Raw genomic sequence first — 22,474 nt, 5'->3', positions numbered from 1 at the left:
CTTTTAAAAAAGTCCTTTTTGAATTCTGACTAGAAATGCAGTAAATTTATTAATTTTAAGGGATTAATATTTTTATAAAATTAAACCTTTCCATTTGGCAACAGTAAAATTTGGATTATAAGAAATGTTATTTACATTTCTATCTTAATACATTTAACTTATAATTAACTAGTTTATCACTGAGTTAAATTATTGCAAAAACTCTCTAGTTGTTCTCCCTGACTGCAAAATCCAATCCATACCCTAATGAACAACTAATAAAAAAACTATGTCATGTAAAAAAACTAAAATATAGTTTTACATGACTTATTAAAAAATTTTACAAACATTATACTTACTTGGACAGATAGATAATAATACCAACTGATTCTAATACCCATGCCTGCCTGAGGAAGCAAAACCGAATACATTTTCCCTATAACTGACCCTTGAAAAACATGGGGGTTACAGGAACCCACCCAATGGAAAATCCACATATAAATTTACAGCTGGCCCTTTGTATACATGGTTCCACACCTGCAGATTCAACCAACCACAGATTGTGTAGTACTACAGTACATATTTATTGGAAAAAATCCATGTGTAAGTGGGCCCTCACAGCACAAACCCATGTTGTTCAAGGACTGACTATAATTGCAAATGCTAAGCAGGATTAAGAGAGCCATGTTTGCAGTTCAGATTTCAGTACCAATTTGTTCTCTAAACTAAGCAAGTCACATTTTAGCTTCTATTGGTCTCTGTAAAATGGTCTAGATCAGTGATAGTTCATAATGGAGTTTTGGAGGAGGGAGATAAATTCCCAAATTCCTTTAAAATTCTCATTAAATCCACAGACCTTCTCCAGAACAAATTATACCCACACAGAAAATTTTAATTTTAAATTCAGAAAAAAAATTTAAATGACACTATCTGCGACAAATTGAATGCTTGTGCCCCCCAAAATTCATATACTGAAATCTAATCCCTAATGTAATGGTATTTGGAGGTGGAGCCACTAGAAGATGAATAGGTCATGAGGGTGGTACTCTCATGAATGGAATTAGCACCCTATAAAAGAGATTCTAGAGAGCTCCTTTGCCATTTCTGCCATGTAAAGACACAGCAAGAATATGGCCATCTATGAACCGGGAATCAGGTTCTCACTGGACACCAAATCTGCTGGTGACTTGATCTTTGGACTTCCCTACCTCCAGAACTGTGAGAAATAAATGTTTGTTATTTAAGCTACCCAGTCTAAAGTATTTTGTTACAGAAGCCTGCTATGGTCCAAATGTTTGTGTCCTGCCCCCAAATTCATTATGTTGAAATCCTAATGCCCACTGTGATCATATTAGGAGGCAAAGCCTTTGGGAGGTGATTAGGTCATGAGGGCAGAGCCTTCATGAATGAGATTAACGCCCTTATAAAAGGGGCCTGAGAAAGCTCTCCTTCTGCCATATGAGAATACAAGAATTCTGAAAGCCAGAAGAGGACCCTCACCCCATCATGCTGGTACTCTGATTTTGAACATCTAGCCCCCAGAACTGTTAGAAATAAATTTCTTTTGTTTATAAGCTACCCAATCCCTGACATTTTGTTAAAGCAGTCTGAAGGGACTAAGACATGGCCCAAATGAACTAAAACACTAGTTTCAAGACTTACAATATTAATTAAAAAATGGAATTATAATAAATGTTTTTAAAATACACACAAAATGCTGTTCTATATAAAATCACCTGGTATGGTAGGCAGAATTCTAAAATGGCCTCCATGATCTCCATCCCTAAAGTTATGCTCTGTATAATCCACTCCTTTTAGTGTGAATACAACCTGTGACTTGCTTTTAGCCAACAGAATATTGCACAGTGATGAGATGCCAATCCACTTACTAGACTGTATTATATATTTGACCTGTGAACAGCATGGGTTTGAACTGCCTGGGTCCACTTATACAAGGATATTTTTCAATGAATACTGTACCTATATTTTCATTTTACAGATCTTTATATCAACTACATATAGGGAAAAGTGTGTTCGATTAGAGATCACAATATGTGGAATCAAAAGAACTAGGGTTTGGGGCTTCCCTGGTGGCGCAGTGGTTGAGAGTCCACCTGCCGATGCAGGGGACACAGGTTCATGCCCCGGTCTGGGAAGATCCCACATGCCACGGAGCGGCTGGGCCCATGAGCCATGCCACTGAGCCTGCGCATCCGGAGCCTGTGCTCTGCAACGGAAGAGGCCACAACAGTGAGAGGCCCGCGTACCGCAAAAAAAATAATAAAATAAAATAACTAGGGTTTGAGTCCTGACTCTACCCTAGCTGTTTTGCCTTCCTGCCCTTTGGTGAGTCATTTATCAATTCCTTTGTTTTTGAGGCAGAGATAGCAGTATGCAAATTTTCAACTGTGAGGGAGGGGATGGCATTCCTAACCTCCATGTCGTTCAAGGATCAACTATATAGCTGAGGTGATAAGGTGTCACTCTTATGATCATATTATATTGCATGAGACTGTCTTAGCAAGAAAGAGAGACTCTTTGCTGGCCTTAAAGAAGAAGTGAGATGTTATAATGTAAACTGCTTATGGAGAAGGCCACATGGCTAAATGCCCCAGTCCTACAACTGCACAGAACTGAAATTTGCCACATCTACTTAAGCTTGGAAGAGGACCCCAAGTGACCAAAAAAAGCAGAGCCTAGCCAACGCCTTGACTGCTGTATGGTGAGGCCTTGAGCATAGGACACAGATTAGCCATGCTCAGACTCCTAAGCCATTCAAAACTATGAGACAATTTAAATTGTTTTAAGCTGCAAAATGTGAGGTAACTTGTTATGCAGAAATAGAAAACTAATACCATAAAGTTGTTCATTTTATATTCAGTATTTCAAGCAGTACTCTCATTTTCTTTGCAAATTTATGTTATTTGATTCTTGAATCATGCAGGTACATACTTGTAGGACACTTAAGTCCAGCCACTCATGGGATGAGAGTGACCAAATGGGTGACATGACGCTCTGATAGTTAAGAAGTTAACTTGTAGCAAAAGAAAGTTTACCAAAGACAAGATGAAACAAAGGGTTACTTGTATTCTTTTCATTGGATCACATAAAAAAGAGTGGGCTATATTTACAATCTCTGAAAATTTTTCCTATTTGCTTCTTGCATCTCTTATACCTTCTTAAAATAGATAGGGAAGTTATTGTTTTACCCATTTTAGTGATGAAAAATATGAAGTTCAAGTAGGTTAAAGGGACTTGTCTAATGTCACTTAACTAGTAAGTCTGCTCTGACTCATAATATGATGTTCTTTCCTCCATGATACTGCCTATAATTGAGTGAACTATGGTAATTTTCATAACCTTGACAGTAAGTGTGTCTAAATTTAACATTTGGTTTTCGAAACTTGCTGAGAAAAGTCAACTGACAAGAAAGAAGTATCTTAGGAAGAAATTTAGTACACATATACACTCACAAACACACATACATACACACCTATATTCATATACATACTAATATTGTCTATATATACAATTATCAGAGCCTTATTAATCACATTTAGATGCACAGAGAGAGATTCTGTGTTACCTGGACTTGAGGCATATCTTCTTTTACTTTAAGCTCTTTCACTATAGACTTCTTCCTGAAAAAAAAAAATGTTTTTAAATATATCATGATATTTTATGATATTTGCATGACTACGTTGCTTTCTTGATGAGTACTTAAACCATTTTAAAGAAATGAAATTTTGAGAGGTGCACCCAAAATGATGGAGTAGGAAGACCCCAAATTTACCTCCTCCCACAGGCACACCAAAATTACAACTATTTACAGAGCAACTATTGATGAGAATGACATGAAGACTACCAGAAAAGACTGTCCACAAGTAAAGATATTAAGAAGTAACCACAATGAGATGGATAGGAGGGGTAAAGACTCAGTATAGTGAAGACCCACATTCCTGGGTAGGTGACTCACAAATGGGAGGATAATCACAATTGCAGTTGTTCTCCCCCAAGGAGTGAGGGGTCTGAGCTCCACATCAGACTCCCTACCCCAGGGGTCCAACAGTGAGAAGATGAGCCCCAAGAACAATATGTAAGCCCTGTTGGCCTGTGAAGGCCAACAGGGCTTGCATATTGGAGAGCAGGAGGGCTGCAGGAAACGTAGATCCCACTCTTCTGAGACATGCAAAATCTCACATGCTGAGTCCCAGCGTAGTGGTGGTAATTTAAAAGGAGCCAGGGTCAGACCCATTTGCTGATTTTGGAGAGCCTCCTGGAGAGGTAGGAGGCAACTGGGACTCCCCTTGGGGACACAAAGGCTGGCAACACCCATTTTGGGGAGCTCATTCTACCATGAGGACAAGGTGCTCTCAAGCACCATTTTGGAATCCTCCCTCTAGACTATTAGTACCAGGGGCTTACCCACTCACCAGCAGGCTGACACTAGCCCAAGGAGCCCCTGACCCCCAGCCTGGGTACCCAGCCCTGCCCACCAGCAGGCCAGCAACCACCACATGAGGCAGGATCTGGCACCCTACCTCAGGAAACAAACACACAAAATCTCAAATAAACAATCTCACCTTACACCTAAAGGAATTAGAAAGAGAAGAACAAATAAAGCCCAAAATTAGTAAAAGAAAATAAATAATACAGATCGGAACAAAAATAAATCAAATAAAGACTAAAAGAAAATATAAAAGAGGTCAAGGAAACTACAAGCTGGTTTTGAAAAGTTAAACAAAACTGACAAAACTTTATCCAGATTAAACAAGAAAAAAAGAAAGAGCGGTCCCAAATAAATAAAATAAAAAATGAAAGAGAAATTACAACTGACACCACAGAAATACATAAGAGATTAGTACAAACAATTATATACAATTGTGGAGAGCCACCTGAAGAGTATTGCTGGGTCTCAGCAAAGCTGAGACCCCTGAAAAGTACTGCTGGGCCTCAGCAAGGCTGAGACCCTGAAAAGTGCTGCTGTGCCTCAGCAAGGCTGAGAACAATAGTGCTTGCATGGCAGGCACGGGTATGTACGTCATGGGAAAGCAAAGCTTCCCACAGCGTGGATTCCCTCAATTTCCCATGTATATAATAAAAGCTCTGAGTATTTGCTTGTATTAGTACTAATATTCCCATTACTCATGGGGGATTTAAAGAAAGGCTTCTATATAGAGTAAAGTGGGAAAAACCTAAAAATCCCCCTCCAACTACACCAGCTGTTCCTACTTATTGACCTGCATATTGGATTAAAAGTAATGCTATAGGAATGTTTATATTGCAACAGCCTACGTTAATGGAAAAGTTAGATGATATATGACCAAAATGGGGAGTGCAAGATATATTTGGAGTACATTGGTATTGGCACAAGGGAAGTTTAATAAGAAATAAAGTTATGATGAAACACTTTTTAATGGAACATACAGCTGCAACGTTAAAGTTAAATTGTAAACCTGGGTTTTATATTAATAAGTATAAGGGACAATAGATCTATTGTAAATATTTTTAGGAAGATCTAAAGTCTAGATTAAAGATTCAATGTTCACCACCATGGCCCCCAAACCCACCGCTTTGGCTTCCCCGTACGTGTAGTGAGTGGCCACATACATTGTGTCCACCTGTTAGTATATATTTTCGTGTTCTATGAAAATGTATATAAATAAAATTAAGAAGTTTTAAGAATGCTTTGATGAAATGCTTTTGATTTAATGATGATTAAATATTAAAAAGCTTTAAGAGTCTTTAGGTTAAGCCAAGAGTGAGACGTGACAAGGCTTTTTACCTGCACCACTGAGGCGAAACGTACAAAGAAAAGGGCGCTGACGCAGAGTATGTGGGAGTAAAGCACTGAAGCAAAGCGAACCAAGGAAAAGGACATGACGACTTTTGAGAATTTTGAGGAAACCACAAAGGACGTTTTTAGCCACAAGGGACAAATGCTCTCAATCACAAGGGATAATTACAGATATAATAAGAAAATTATGTAAACTGCGTATGTGAAAGGCTTATGTAAAAGGTTCTTTTTGGTCTGAGAAAATGATGGTGATGATTGATAAAGTAATAAACTAAAATCAGTTTATTGTTTTGAAAGTATAAAAAAAAGTATAGTGTGTGCAATAAAGCTTGTCAGAATTCCTGCATCCTAAGAGGTGTTGTGTCTTCTGTCCTCGCCGACTCCGTCTCCCCTCAGGCAATCCTGTTCTGCTGAGGCTGGACCTCGGTATACAATAAATGGACAACCTAGAAAAAATGGATAAATTCCTAGAAATGTACAATTTCCCAAGACTGAATCAGGAAGAAACAGAAAATATGAACAGAGTGATTACCAGAAATGAAATTGAATCATTAATCAAAAAACTCCCAATGAACCAAAGTCCATGACCAGATCAATTCAAAGGTGAGTTCTAACAACCATTAAGAAAGAGTTAACACTTACCCTTCTCTAACTATTCAAAAAATTTAAAGAGGAGGGAACACTCTGAACTCATTCTTAGACAAGCATCACCCTGATATGAAAACCAGATAGAGACACCACAAAAAAGGAAAGTTACAAATCAATATCACTGATAAATATAGATGCAAAAATCCTCAACAAAATATTAGCAAACCAAATTCAACAATACATTAAAAGGATCATACACCATGATCAAGTGGGATTCTAACTATGGTTGCAAGGATAATTTGACATCCAAAAATCAACTAACATAATAAACCATGTTAACAAAACAAAGAATAAATATCATATGATCATCTTCATAGATGCAGAAAAAGCTTTTGACAAAGTTCAAAATCCATTTATGAGAAAAACTCTCAACAAAGTAGATACAGAGGGAACATACCTCAACATAATAAAGGTACTATATGAAAAACCCAAAGCCAACATCATATTCTACAAGAAAAAGCTGAAAACATTTCCTCTAACATCAAGAATAAGACAAGGATGCCCATCACCTTTATTCAACATAATGTTGAAACTGAAGCCCTAGCCACAGCAATCAGACAAGACAAAGATATAAAAGGAATTCAAATTGGAAAAGAAAAAAATAAAACTGTCATTGTTTGCACATGACATGATACTACATTTAGAAAATCCTAAAGATGCTACCAAAAAAGACTATTAGAAACAATAAGTGAACTCAGTAAAGTTGCAGGATACAAAATTAATATACAGAAATCTCTCGGGTTTCACACACTAACAACAAACTCTCAGAAAAAGAAATTAAGAAAACAATCCCACTCATAATTGTATCAAAAAGAATAAAGTACTTAGGGATAAATCTAACTGAGGAGGTAAAAGACCTGAACCTGGAAACCTGTAAGAAAGTTATAAAAGAAATTAAAAATAACATTAACAAATGGAAAAATATTCTATGCTTATGGAGTGGAAGAATTAACATTGTTAAAATGACATATTACCAAAAGAAGTCTACAGACTCAGTACAATCTCTATAAAAATACCAATGGCATTTTTCACAGAACTAGAACAAATAATTCTAAAATTTCTATGGTAACACAAAAAGACCCCAAATAGCCAAAACAATCTTGAGAAAGAACAGAGCTGGAGGTAGCATGTGCCCTGATTTCAACCTATACTACAAAGATACAGTAATCAAAACATGGCACTGGACAAAAACAGACACACAGTTCAATGAAACAGAGTAGAGAGCCCAGAAATAAATTCATACATATATGGTCAATGAATCTAAGACAATGGAGGCAAGAATATACAATGTGAAAAAGGCAGCCTCTTCAATTAATGATGTTGGGAAAACTGAACAGCAACATGTATTGTAGAAGAATCAAACTGAACTACATTCTCACACCATATACAAAAGTAAACTCAAAGTGGATTAAAGACTTAACTATAAGGCCTGCAACCATAAAACTCCTAGAAGGTAACATAAGTGGTACACTCTTTAACATTGGTGTTAGCCATATTTTTGGTATATGTCTCCTCAGGCAAGAGAAACAAAAGGAAAAATAAACAAATGGAACTACATCAAACTGGAAAAAGCTTTTGCACAGCAAAGCAAACTATCAACAGAATGAAGAGTCAGCGTACTATATGGGAGAAGATATTCCCAAATGATACATGTGATAAGGAGTTAATATCCAAATACAAAGAACTCCTACAACTTAACATCAAAAAAACCAAAAAATCTGATTTTAAAATGGCAGAGAACCTGAATAGACATTTTTCCAAACAAGGTGTCTAGATGGCCAACAGGTGCATGAAAAGATGCTCAACATTACTAATCACCAGGGAAATGCAAATTAAAACCTCAATGAGGGGCTTCCCTGGTGGCGCAGTGGTTGAGAGTCCGCCTGCCGATACAGGGGACATGGGTTCGTGCCCCGGTCGGGGAAGATCCCACGTGCCGCGGAGCGGCTGGGCCCGTGAGCCATGGCCGCTGAGCCTGTGCGTCCGGAGCCTGTGCTCCGCAACGGGAGAGGCCACAACAGTGAGAGGCCTGTGTACCACAAAAAAAAAAAGAAAGAAAAAAAAAAACCCTCAATGAGATATCACCTTACACCTGTCAGGATGGCTATTATCAAAAAGACAACAAATAACAAGTGTTGCAAGGATGTGGAGAAAAAGGAACCCTTGGTGCTTTGTTGGTGGAAATGTAAACTGGTGCAGTCACTACAAAAAAAAGTATGGGAGTTCTTCAAACAATTAAAAATAATACTACCATATGATCCATCAAGTCCACTTCTGGGTATTTTTTCAAAGAAAACAAAAACACTATCCCCAAAAAATACATGCACCCCTATGTTCATTGCATCATTATTTATAAATGCCAAGATATGGAAGTAACCTAAGTACCCATCAATAGATGAATGGCTAAAGAAGATGTGGTATGTATGTGTGTATATACAGATATAGATATAGATACCATATATATGTTGTAATATAACTCAACCAACAAAAAGAATGAAATCTTGCCATCTGCGACAACATGGATTGTCAGACAAAGAGACAAATACTGTATGATTTCACTTATATATGGAATCTAAAAAACAAATGAACAAACATAGCAAAACAGAAGCAAACTCATAGGTACAGAGAACAAACTGGTGGTTTCCAGAGGGGAGGAGGGAAGGGGAATAATTTAAATAGGTAAGGGAGATAAAGAAATACAAAATGCCAGTTATAAAATCAATAAGTCATGGGGTGTAATGTATAGCATAGGGAATATAGTCATTAACATCATAATAACTTTGTGTGGCGACAGACTTATCATGGTGATCAATTTGTAATGTATTAAAATATCAAATTACTGTGTCATATACCTGTAACTAATATAATAAGCCAATTATACTTGCATAAAAAAGAAAGTAAAATTTCATAAGAAATTCATATTTTTAAAAGCTATAAAATTGATAAAGGTTAAATGATAAATAATTGAATAACATTTCTCAAACTGACATCTCGTTGGTATGATTAAAATATGGTACGTTGAGATGGGAAAAGGATTTCCAAAGTACATTGGTCATTTTTTCTTCTCTGGTCATCTTTTCTTTTCTCAAGAAAAGGCCATTTGTCTGATGAATTTCTTTTCAGAATTTGTGGAACTCTATAAAGTTTGAATTCATAGTTTTGTTAATAAGCTACATATTTATATGAGGGTTTGATCAAGCAAATTCCAACTGCACAAGTTATTTTATATTAGTAAAGAAAATATTCTCTTGGTAAGGCCACTTTACAATAACCCATATACATTAAAAACAGATACTTTTTTTAATAAAATAAGACAACCAAGAAGTACAGTAAAAAGGAAGAGCCCAGAATGGGGAGAGGGATTAACATACAAATTACAAATCATTAGCTAAACCATCAAGAAAACACTGTAAATCCTTTTTTCCCTAAAATTATTTGTATTTAATTGTTTACCTATTCCTGAATATCTTGTGATTTATTCTACTCTAACCCATTTTTAGTTCTTTGCTCTTCCCTTCTCAGCTTTCTCCCATAATCATATCCTGGTCTGCTTATAAAACTATATATTTGCTAATGCTATGCTTTTTTAGAAACCTGTTAATAAGTTATATTTATATGATCCTAAATTGTATAAAATGAAAATATAAGTTTATAAGTAAAAAATATTAACAAGTATCTTTATGTCTTACTCTTCTGAATCTTCAGATATTCCTTCGTCTTTTTTCTTCTCCATTTTCATAGTTTTCTTTTGTCGCTCACTTGTAGCCTTTGTTTTCTATGTAGTTTTATATAAGCCAGAAATAAACAGTTAAGGAGACCATAAATTATAGGTAAATACATGATAATACACATTACTAAGATTGCCATTTTACTCTGAGAATCACTATACTATGTTTCAAGGGAAATTATCTGAATAAAAGCAAAACAAAATTAATGATATAGGCTGAATGTTTGTTATAGTGCTTTACAGAATGTAAGTTGCAAATAAGCTAATACATATCAAACAATTAAATTCCTTGACAAATTACAGTCAGTTCTGCTATAACATTGCATACAACATCCTGAAAATCACCTCACTGTGAAAAATCATATGATAAAAACTGCAGGATATATGAGGAAAATGGGGTAAGGTGCACAGAACACAAAAAAACTGTCGATGATACATTAAAAAAATAAAAACTTAATAAGAACATTAATCCAGCTTTATACAGTTAAATGATTAAGAAATACATACTACAAGAAACATAGCTCTTTATCTTGAATAAGACATGAAGCTTGTTTTTGGAAATGAGCATCAAACAGATTTCAACTTGTGAGTTATTATGCAGTATGGGAAGGAAGGCTATCTGAAATTGGATGAAAAGTTGTAACACCATATGTGGACTGGTGTGGTACACAATACACATGGTAAACCGAAGAAGCTTGTAGAAGCTGTTTTTCTACATTCACCTAGTACTATTTTCAGATGAATTTGTGCATAAGCAAATGTAAAATTCACATTATGCTCAAACTGTTCTGTCATGTTGTAACAAATCTGCATTTCAAAACAAATATTAGAGCAGAACTGACCACAGGTTTTAAAGTATTCTTCAACTACTATGTAGTACTGGATTATTTTCTACAAGAAAGTATAGAAAAAATTTGACAATTAGAGTATTGAAAATTTTAGATGAGCTTAATAATAGACACTATTAGGTATTGGGAGATCATTTCCTATTTCAGACCACAACCTCCAACAGATACCAAATTCACTGTAGCAAAGTTCTCACAAGTTAAACCCCAAGTGTAACAATTCCTATAAAATATAGAAAATAAGTATAATAATACATTTTTAATGAGAATTGTTAAGGTTGCCAAATAATTTTCCAGTTTAAACACGAGTTTTGGTACATATTTCCTATTAAGAAAAATCTAATATACTGGCAATCAAAACATACTAAAATAACGAAAGGGAAAAAAGACTGAAAAATAATGAACAGATCATCAGTAAGCTGTGGGACAACTTCAAGTGGATTAATATACTTACAGTTGGAATTCATGGAGAGAAGGGGTGGGAAAAGAATAACTATTTGAAGAAATAATGGCCAATTTTTTCCAACTTTGATGAAAACTGTATGTCCACAAATCCACAACAGTACAAGAAAAACTACCCCCAAGATACATCATAATCAAATTATTTAAAAGCAGCAATAAAAAGAAAATCTTAAAAGCAGACAGCGGAGAAAAGCAGAATACACACAAGAATAAACAAGAAAACAGATTTCTTTTAAGAAATAATGCAAGCCTGAAGACAAAGGAGCAATATCTTTAAACCACTCAACCTAGAATTCTTTATCCAGGAAAAATATCTTTCAAAACTGATGGCAAAAGAAATTTTTTTTTGTCTGGAAATCAAAGAGGTGAAAGAATTCAGCAGCAGCAGCCCTGCACAATAAAAAAGATAAAGAATCCTTCAAGGAGAAGAAAAATGATACCAGACAGAAATAAGAAAATACACAAAGAAGAACAAATGATAATTATGTGGGTAAATATAAAGACTGTTTTCTTGTTATTTAAATCTCTATAAAAGGTAATATTTTACAGCAAAATTAATAACAATGTGTTGTGCAGTAAAATGTATAAAAACAATTGCACAAAGGCCAGAAAGGGACAAATGAAAATATGTTTCAAGATTCTTATACATGAAGTGATTCAATGTCATTTGAATAGAAACTACAGTAAGTTAAAAACAAGACTGTAAACCCTAAAGCAGCCAATAAAGCAACCCACTGAGCAGCAAATTAAAAAGTAATACAGATTTTGCTACCTGAAAGTAGGGTGCTGTTGCAACACATAACTAAAACTATAGAAATGGCTTTGAAATAAGGCAATAGTGGCAGAGGCTGGAAGAATTTTAGGAAGCATAAAAACAAATATTCATGAAAAAATATTATGGGAAGAGGAAACATCCTTTAACCTGATACACGGTTTTGAAAGAGAAAGAGAGACAGAAAGGCAGGCTGACTAATCACAAGAAACAAGAAAACATTCCCCTTAATATCAGGAACAAAACAAAACAAAATGCCTGCTTTCATACTGTCCATTCAGTATTATTCTAGAGGTCTTTCCCAGTGTAGCAAGGCAAGAAGAAGAAAGTATTACAAGTTGGAAAGCAAGAAAATTTAGGCAATCATTTACAGATACTTCAATTATGAAAGTAGGAAATAAAAATCTAACCATTATGATAGTGTAGCTAGGTTTGTAGATGGAAAATCAATATACAGAAATTTGTTACATTTCTCTAGCAATAGCTTTAAAATATTTTATAAGATACAAATAACAGCATAAAAATACAAAGTACCTAAGATTAACCTAACAAAAATGAATAAGAGCTTTATGAAGAAAATCATAAACACTGATTGTAAGCATTACAAAACTTTCCAAAATTGCGGCATTTAATGTTTGTAAACAAAAAGATGTATATTGATATCCTATATGTAAATCTCTCAAATTTGATGTACAGCTTGAGTGCACTTGTAGAATTTGACAAATTAACTCTAAAATTTACAAGAAAGTGCAAAGACCAAAAACAAAAAAATTCTCATATATTACAAGGTGGGTTAACTTGCCCACAAAATACCAGGACTTACTATAAATATATAATCATTAAAGATCTCAGTCATTGGTGTAGGAATACACAACGCCAATAGAACAGAATAGAAAGAACAGAAACAAATCTTTTTATGCAGTAATATTTTCTAGCAATAGCATACCAAAATATATATATCTAGGAGCTCCTATTTAGGAAGCTATAGTAGAAAGCCAGGTGATGGCAGAAGTGGAATAAATAAGGAGTCAGGCTAATGTAACTGTGGTTGGCACTCTGCAGAGCCAAGGGGAGCTGCAGGTACAGTCTCAGCTCTCCTGTTATTTTCCCAGACTTTGCCCTGTGTAATGATGAAGATGCCATAAAAAAACTGGCAAGAGTCCCTCCCATCAGGAAGCTTGCACAAGCCTCTTAGATAGCCTCATCCACCAGAGGGCAGACAGCAGAAGCAAGAAGAACTAAAACCCTGCAGCCTGTGGAACAAAAACCACATCCACAGAAAGACAGACAAAATGAAAACGCAGAGGACTATGTACCAGATGAAGGAATAAGACAAAACCCGATAAAAACAACTAAATGAAGTGGAGATAGGCAACCTTCCAGAAAACAGAATTCAGGATAATGATAGTGAAGACGATCCAAGACCTCGGTAAAAGAATGGAGGCAAAGATCGAGAAGATGCAAGAAATGTTTAACAAAGGCCTAGAAGAAATAAAGAACAAACACACAGAAGAATTAAAGAACAAACAGAGATGAACAATACAATAACTGAAATGAAAAACACACTAGAAGGCATCAATAGCAAAATAACTTAGGCAGAAGAATGGATAAGTGACCTGGAAGACAGAATGGTGGAATTCACTGCCATGAAATAGACAAAAGAAAAAAGAATGAGAAGAAATGAAGACAGCCTAAGACATCTCTCTGACAACATTAAACACACCAACATTCACATTATAGGGGTCCCAGAAGGAGAAGAGAGAGAGGAAGGACCTGAGAAAATATTTGAAGAGATTATATTTGAAAACTTCCCTAACATGGGAAATGAAATAGCCACCCAAGCCCAGGAAGCGCAGAAAGTCCCAGGCAGGATAAATCCAAGGAGAAACACACCAAGACACATAGTAATCAAACTGGCAAAAATTAAAGACAAAGAAAAATTATTAAAAGCAACAAGGGAAAAATGACAAATAACATAGAAGGGAACTCGCGTATGGTTAACAGCTGATTTCTCAGAATAAACTCTACAAGCCAGTACGGAGTGGCACAATATATTTAAAGTAATGAAATGGAAGAACCAAGATTACTCTACCTGGCAAGGATCTTATTCAGATTCGATTGAGAAATCAAAAGCTTTGCAGACAAGCAAAAGCTAAGAGAATTCAGCACCACCAAACCAGCTCTACAACAAATGCTAAAGGAACTTCTCTAAGTGGGAAACACAAGTGAAGAAAAGGACGTACAAAAACAAACCCAAAACAATTAAGAAAATGGTAAGAGGAACATACATATCAATAATTATCTTAAATGTGAATGGATTAAATGCTCCAACCAAAAGACACAGGCTTGCTGAATGGAATACAAAAACAAGATCCATATATATGCTGTCTACAGGAGACACACTTCAGACCTAGGGGCAAAGACAGACTGAAAATGAGGGGATGGAAAAAGATATTCCATGCAAATGGAAATCAAAAGAAAGCTGGAGTAGCAATACTCATATCAGAAAACTAGACTTTAAAATAAACAAAGTTACAAGACACAAGGAAGGACACTACATAATGATCAAGGGATCAATGCAAGAAGGAGATATAACAATTATAATATATGCACCCAACATAAGAGCACCTCAATACTTAAGGCAAATGCTAACAGCTATACAAGAGGAAACTGACAGTAACATAGTAATAGTGGGGGAATTTAACACCTCACTTACACCAATGGACAGATCACCCAGACAGAAAATGAATAAGGAAACACAAGCTTTAAATGACACAATAGACCAGATAGATTTAATTGGTATTTATAGGACATTCCATCTGAAAACAGCAGATTACACTTTCTTCTCAAATGCACATGGAACACTCTCCAGGACAGATCACATCTTGGGTCACAAATCAAGCCTCGGTAAATTAAAGAAAATTGAAATCATATCAAGCATCTTTTCTGACCACAACGCTTTGAGATTAGAAATTAATTACAGGGGAAAAAACGTAAAAAACACCAACACATGGAGGCTAAACAATACGTTACTGAATAACCAAGAGATCACTGAAGAAATTAAAGAGGAAGTCAGAAAATACCTAGAGACAAATGACAATAAAAACACGATGACCTAAAACCTAAGGGATACAGCAAAAGCAGTTCTTAAGAGGGAAGTTTATAGCTATACAATCCTACCTCAAGAGACAAGAAAAATCGCAAATAAACAATCTAACCTTACACCTAAAGCAACTAAAGAAAGAAGAACAAACAAAACCCAACGTCTGTAGAAGGAAAGAAACCATAAAGATCAAGAGCAGAAGTAAATGAAACAGAAACAAGGAAAACAATAGCAAAGATCAATAAACTAAAAGCTGGTTCTTTGAGAAGATAAACAAAATTGATAAACCTTTAGCCAGACTCATCAAGAAAAAGAGGGAAAGGACTCAAATCAATAAAATTAGAATGAAAAAGAAGGACACCACAGAAATACAAAGCATCATAAGACACTACTACGAACAACTCTATGCCAATAAAATGGAAGACCTGGAAGAAATGGACAAATTCTTAGAAGACATAACCTTCCAAGACTGAACCAGGAAGAAACATAAAATATGAACAGACCAATCACAAGTAATGAAATTGAAACTGTGATTAAAAATCTTCCAACAAACAAAAGTCCAGGACCAGATGGCTTCACAGGTGAGTTCTATTTAGAGAAGAGCTAACACCCATCCTTATCAAACTCTTCCAAAAAATTGAAGAGGAAGGAACATTCCCAAACTCATTCTACAAGGCCACCATCACCCTGATATCAAAACTAGACAAAGATACTACAAGAAAAGAAAATTACAGACCAATATTACTGATGAATACAGATGCAAAAATCCTCAACAAAATACTAGCAAACAGAATCCAACAACACATTAAAAGGATAATACACCATGATCAAGTGGGATTTATCCCAGGGATACAAGGATTCCTCAGTATGTGCAAATCAATCAGTGCGATACACCATATTAACAAACTGAGAATAAAATCCATAGGATGTCCACTCTCACCACTATTATTCAACATAGTTTTGGAAGCCCTAGCCATGGCAATCAGAGAAGATAAAGAAATAAAAGGAATCCAAATTGGAAAAGAAGAAGTAAAACTGTCATTGTTTGCAGATGACATGATACTATACATAGATAATCCTAAAGATGCCACCAGAAAGCTACTAGAGCTGATCAATGAATTTGGTAAAGCTGCAGGATACAAAATTAATGCACAGAAATCTCTTGCATTCCTATACACTAACAATGAAAGATCAGAAAGAAAAATTAAGGAAACAATCCCATCACCACTGCAACAAAAATACTAAAATACTTAGGAATAAACTTACCTAAGGAGGTAAAAGACCTGTACTCAGAAAACTGTAAGACACTGATGAAAGAAATCAAAGATGACATAAACAGATGGAGAGATATACCTTGTTCTTGGATTAGAAGAATCAACTTTGTGAAAATGACTATACTACCCAAAGCAGTCTACAGATTCAATGCAATTCCTATCAAATTACCAGTGGCATCTTTTGGAAAACTAGAACAAAAAATCTTAAAATTTGTATGGAGACACAAAAGACCCTGAATAGCCAAAGCAATCTTGAGGGAAAAAAACGGAGCTAGAGGAATCAGACTCCCTGCCTTCAGACTATACTACAAAGCTACAGTAATCAAGACAATATGGCACTGGCACAAAAACAGAAATACAGATCAATGGCACAGGATAGAAAGCCCAGAGATAAACCCATGCACCTATGGTCAACTTATCTGTGACAAAGGAGGCAAGGATATACAATGGAGGAAAGAGAGTCTCTTCAATAAGTGGTGCTGGGAAAACTGGAGAGTTAAATGTAAAAGAATGAAATTAGAACCCTCCCTAACACCATACACAAAAATAAACTCAAAATGGATTAAAGGCCTAAATATAAGACCAGACACTATAAAACTCTTAGAGGAAAACATAGGAAGAACACTCTTTGACATAAATTACTGCAAGATCTTTTTTGACCCACCCCCTAGAGTAATGGAAATAAAAACAAAAATAAACAAATGGGACCTAATGAAACTTAAAAGCTTTTGCACAGCAAAGGAAACTATAAACAAGATGAGACGACAACCCTCAAAATGGGAGAAAATATTTGCAAATGAACCAACAAAGGATTAATGTCCAAAATATACAAGCAGCTCATGCAGCTCAATATTAAAAAAACAAACGACCCAATCCAAGAATGGGCTGAAGACCTAAATAGACGTTTCTCCAGAGAAGACATGTCTTCTCCAGAGAAGACATGTCTAAGACAGATGGCCAAGAGGCACAGGAAAAGCTCCTCAACATCACTAATTATTAGAGAAATGCAAATCAAAACTACAATGAGGTATCACCTCACACCAATTAGACTGGGCATCATGAGAAAATCTACAAACAACAAATGCTAGAGAGGGTGTGGAGAAAAGGGAACCCACTTGCACTGTTGGTGGCAATGCAAATTGATACAGCCACTATGGAGAACAGTATGGAGGTTCCTTAAAAAACTAAAAATAGAGTTACCATATGACCCAGCAATCCCACTACTGGGCATATACCCTGAGAAAACCATAATTCAAAAACACACTTACACCCCAGTGTTCACTGCAACACTATTTACAATAGCCAGGTCATGGAAGCAACCTAAATGCCCACTGACAGATGAATGCATAAAGAAGATGTGGTACGTATATACAATGGAATATTACTCAGCCATAAAATGGAACGAAATTGGGTCATTTGTAGAGACGTGGATGGACCTAGAGACTGTCATAGAGAGTGAAGTAAGTCAGAAAGGGAAAAACAAATATCGTATATTAACGCATGTATGTGGAATCTAGAAGAATGGTACAGATGAACCTGTTTGCAAGGCAGAAATAGAGACACAGATGTAGAGAACAAACGTATGGACACCAAGGGCGGAAAGCGGGGGGGTGGGGTGGTGGTGGTGGTGGTGGTGGTGGGATGAACTGGGAGATTGGGATTGACATATATAGACTAATATGCATAAAATAATAACTAATAAGAACCTGCTGTATTTAAAAAAATAAAGTAAAATTCAAAAAAGAGAAAATAAGGAGTCAGCCAAGTATAGGCCAAATCTGCCCTGCTGCCTGTTTTGTAAATAATATTTTATTGTAACACAGCCATAGTCATTCAGTTATGTATTTTCTGTGGCTATTTTCATATCACAGAAGCAGACTTGAGTAGTTGCAACATAGACCCTATGCTCTACAAAACCTAAAATACTTGGCCTTTACATTAAACTTTTCTGACACCTGAAATAAGTAAATGGCTAAGATATTAATTAGGAAAACATTACCAAGTACAGTGGACACCAGATATTTGTGCCCAGTATCCTTTTTCCATTCTGTTAAGAAACAGCACCAGATTTAGAAGTGTTCTTCAACTCCCTCATCTCAAACTGTGTTGGTGACATCTGACCCCAAGCAAGGCCAATAAGATACAATCATCTAAAAACTGACATTGTAGAAGGGAAGTAGTAGAGCTTAGTAATTCCAGAACCAGTATCCAAAGGGATGGGAAGAAAACAGTCATAAACTCCCTCTCTAAAATTTCCCTGAAAGGACAGAAGTAGTGGCTATCCATGAATTTCTGTTATTTTAACTCTAAGAGTTGTCCTGGTTCTCTCACCAAACATGTTGTTCAATTTTCCCTCAATTCTCTGAGTTACCCTACTAGCCATCCAATAAATTTCTTGCTTTAAATAGTGTCAGTTTCTCCTGCTTACAAAAAGTAAAATAAAACCCTTAACAGACACACATTAACATTTGGCAGACATGGCTCTTGATTACTAAAGTTGGTTGCCTATGAAAATAAAATTATTAAGAGATAATATCAGTTAGTAAAGAAAGCTTACTCTGGAAGAAAATTGATATAGTTGTTATTAGAAATCCTGACTTTAACATAATTCTGTAGCCATTATTCTCTTCCTACCATCCCCTTCTCTGAAAACAGGCTATCTCTCAGATCTCTTGGTCACCACCTTTGTGTGGATATAATATTGCTACTGTATATGCAGTAATGCTCCTTCCACATTTCTCATTCACACTTCCATACTTGTTTAGGTTTTCACATACAAAATCTAAAGAAACAGTACAAGAAAGTAAAACCAGAAACTGCTGCAACATTTTCAAGTCATGTACGAAGCTCCAAAGATTTTGAATGTGGATCTAACAGTGCATGATTAAGTGTTGAATCCTTACACTTGGCCAGACTATTCAATCATTTACTATGACAATTTACTGCTTTTTTTTTTTTTTTTTTTTTATTCCTACTGGGACCTATACCTAGATGAAGCTATTCCTAATTCAACTTATGTGACAGCCCTGGTCTTACATTTGACACTTATGTAGGATCACTGCTTCTCTAACTGATTAAGTAGCAAATCTGGTACTACTTCTGCTTCCTCCTCTGCTAAGGAGGAAATACCAAGTTACCAACATTAGTAGATTCAAGAGTATTTTTCTTCATTCTATGTTAATTTTGTGTCAAAACATACATCTTATATTTTTACATAGTTAAAAATTTGCTTCTAATCCACCATTTGACTTCATTGTATATAGTTTGAAATTTATAAGCTATACAAAAATGGCAGAGGAGGAGGGAAAAAAAAGGAAACAAATTCTATCCTTGGTATTTCTATTCACTCTATGTAGTAAGAGTGAACTGGGACACACACATTACACAGTTGCAAAGAATACAATAAAATGCATTTAAAATATATTTGTAAACCTAATTTATTGATATTTTAATAAAGTTAAATATTTGGCTTAGACATACCTTTCAGAATGTTTCAATTTTATGTCTGCTTTTCATTAGCATCCTTTCAGTTTTGATAGCTAATATGGTAATTTAGGACTTCCCTGGTGGCACAGTGGTTAAGAATCTGCCTGCCAATGCAGGGGACACGGATTCCAGCCCTGGTCCGGGAAGATCCCACATGCCGCAGAGCAACTAAGCCCGTGTGCCACAACTACTGAGCCTGCGCTCTAGAGCCTACAAGCCACAACTACTGAGCCTGCATGCCACAACTATTGAAGCCCACATACCTAGAGCCCGTGCTCTGCAACAAGAGAAGCCACCACAATGAGAAGCCCGCACACCACAACTAAGAGTAGCCCCCACTCGCTGGAACTAGAGAAAGCCTGCATGCAGTAACAAAGACCCAATGCAGCCAAAAATAAATATAAAATAAATTAATTTTTAAAAATATATGGTAATTTAGAATATAGCATTATCTTATTTTTAAAGTACAGCTGCTACCAATTAGTAATACTGGTATGTATACCATTTTCAGACACTAAAATTAACTAACCTCTGTACTCTTCAACTTTTGTAGTTCATTTTCCAGCATCAGTTTCTCCTCTGACAATACTTGGAGGTCACTTTGAATCTGTGTGTTTTTCTAAAAGAAATATTATAACTTCATTAATAATGAAAAGCAAACATATCAATATAGAGAGGTTATTTGGGCACTTAATTATTAAAGTAAGAAAGTCTTCATTAACTCATAAAAATAATGAACCATTGGTATTAATCTGCATAGTGAAGTTATAATTGGTGTTGAAAGAGGCAAAGGAACTATCAGTGATAGTGGAATTTCAAAAGACTGTGGGAGGGGCTTCCCTGGTGGCACAGTGGTTGGGAGTCCGCCTGCCGATATGGGGGAGGTGGGTTCATGCCCCAGTCCGGGAGGATCCGGCATGCCGCGGAGTGGCTGGGTCCGTGGGCCATGGCCGCTGGGCCTGCGCGTCCGGAGCCTGTGCTCCGCAACGGGAGAGGCCACGGTGGTGAGAGGCCCACATACCACAAAAAAACAAAAAGACTGTGGGAATGGAATATTACTCAGCCATAAAAAGAAACGAAATTGAGTTACTTGTAGTGAGGTGGATGGACCTAGAGTCTCATACAGAGTGAAGTAAGTCAGAAAGAGAAAAACAAATACCGTATGCTAACACATATATATGGTATCTAAAAAAAAAAGAAAAAAATTCTTCTGAAGAACCTAGGGGCAGGACAGGAATAAAGATGTAAACATAGCGAATGGACTTGAGGACACGGGGAGGGGGAAGGGTAAGCAGGGACAAAGCGAGAGAGTGGCATGGACATATATACACTACCAAATGTAAAATAGATAGCTAGTGGGAAGCAGCCGCATAGCTGAGGGAAATCAGCTCGGTGCTTTGTGACCACCTAGAGGGGTGGGATAGGGAGGGTGGGAGGGAGACGCAAGAGAGAGGGGATATGGGGATATATGTATACATATAGCTGATTCACTTTGTTATAAAGCAGAAACTAACACACACCATTGTAAAGCAATTATATACTCCAATAAAGATGTTAAAAAAAGAAAAAGACTGTGGGATGTTATAGTTCAGTATTTTAGAAGTGAAGTGTTTCTGAGTGACAATAAAATCTAATAAAATCAGAAGAACAGACAAAGCTTTCCAGCTCACATATGCATAAAAATCTCTTGAATAAACTGACTCTCTTGACGTATCCTGACAATTTCTAGACTGTATTAACGACATCAAGGACAAAGTGCAATTTCAAACTAAAAGCACTATACTTACAGCCTCTAACAAAACTTGCTCATCCATAGCTCTGAAAAACAAACCAAAAATATCTATAATGTATTATAATTTTAAATTTATATTTTTATGTAATATGCTTATATATTTTCTTTGTAAAAACCTTAATATAAATAAGGTTAGAGTAAACTTTGACTAGCATTCCAAAAATTCACTGCTTTTCCTAGAGATACTGTTAGCTTGCTGTGTCTCTTCCCAGAACTTGTTCCATGGATTTACATAACACTTCACGTACCCTTTCAATTCTATACTTTTTGTTAGTGGGCTGGATGTCTGTTTTGTTTTCTTTTTCACATAAATGATATTGTATATGATGTTCTCAACTTTTTCACTTAACACAATTTCTGAGATCTATTTATATCGGTAAGCATAGATTTCTCTCACTCCCTTTAAATACAACTTCTTATTCCATAGCAGGGTTTGGCAAACTTCTTCTGTAAAGAGTCAGATGGTAACTATTTTAGACTTTACAGGCCAGGTGATCTCTGTCACTACTACCCAACTCTGCAAAAGCAGCTACAGATGATGGGTAAATGAATGGGTATGGCTATGTTCTAACAAAACTTTATTTACAAA

At 35.9% G+C, this 22,474-nt stretch overlaps 1 protein-coding gene across 31 annotated transcripts in view; it reads right to left on the bottom strand.

The window, feature by feature from the left end:
- CCDC7 (coiled-coil domain containing 7) overlaps positions 1–22,474 on the bottom strand; it is a 295,714-nt gene that overhangs the window by 216,884 nt on the left and 56,356 nt on the right. For all 31 annotated transcript variants that reach the window (XM_032621413.1, XM_032621412.1, XM_032621420.1 and 28 more), the window contains 4 exons: positions 21,881–21,911; positions 20,623–20,712; positions 10,114–10,199; positions 3,566–3,620 (listed from right to left, as the gene is read on the bottom strand). In XM_032621413.1, the coding sequence (XP_032477304.1) occupies positions 3,566–3,620; positions 10,114–10,199; positions 20,623–20,712; positions 21,881–21,911 (262 nt within the window). The remainder of the gene's footprint in view (positions 1–3,565; positions 3,621–10,113; positions 10,200–20,622; positions 20,713–21,880; positions 21,912–22,474) is intronic.

Source organism: Phocoena sinus, chromosome 2, assembly GCF_008692025.1.
Source record: "Phocoena sinus isolate mPhoSin1 chromosome 2, mPhoSin1.pri, whole genome shotgun sequence".
In the NCBI taxonomy this organism is placed as follows: Eukaryota; Metazoa; Chordata; class Mammalia; order Artiodactyla; family Phocoenidae; genus Phocoena; species Phocoena sinus.
Note: the sequence above shows the minus strand (reverse complement) of the source record. Positions and strands in the feature narration are given on the sequence as shown.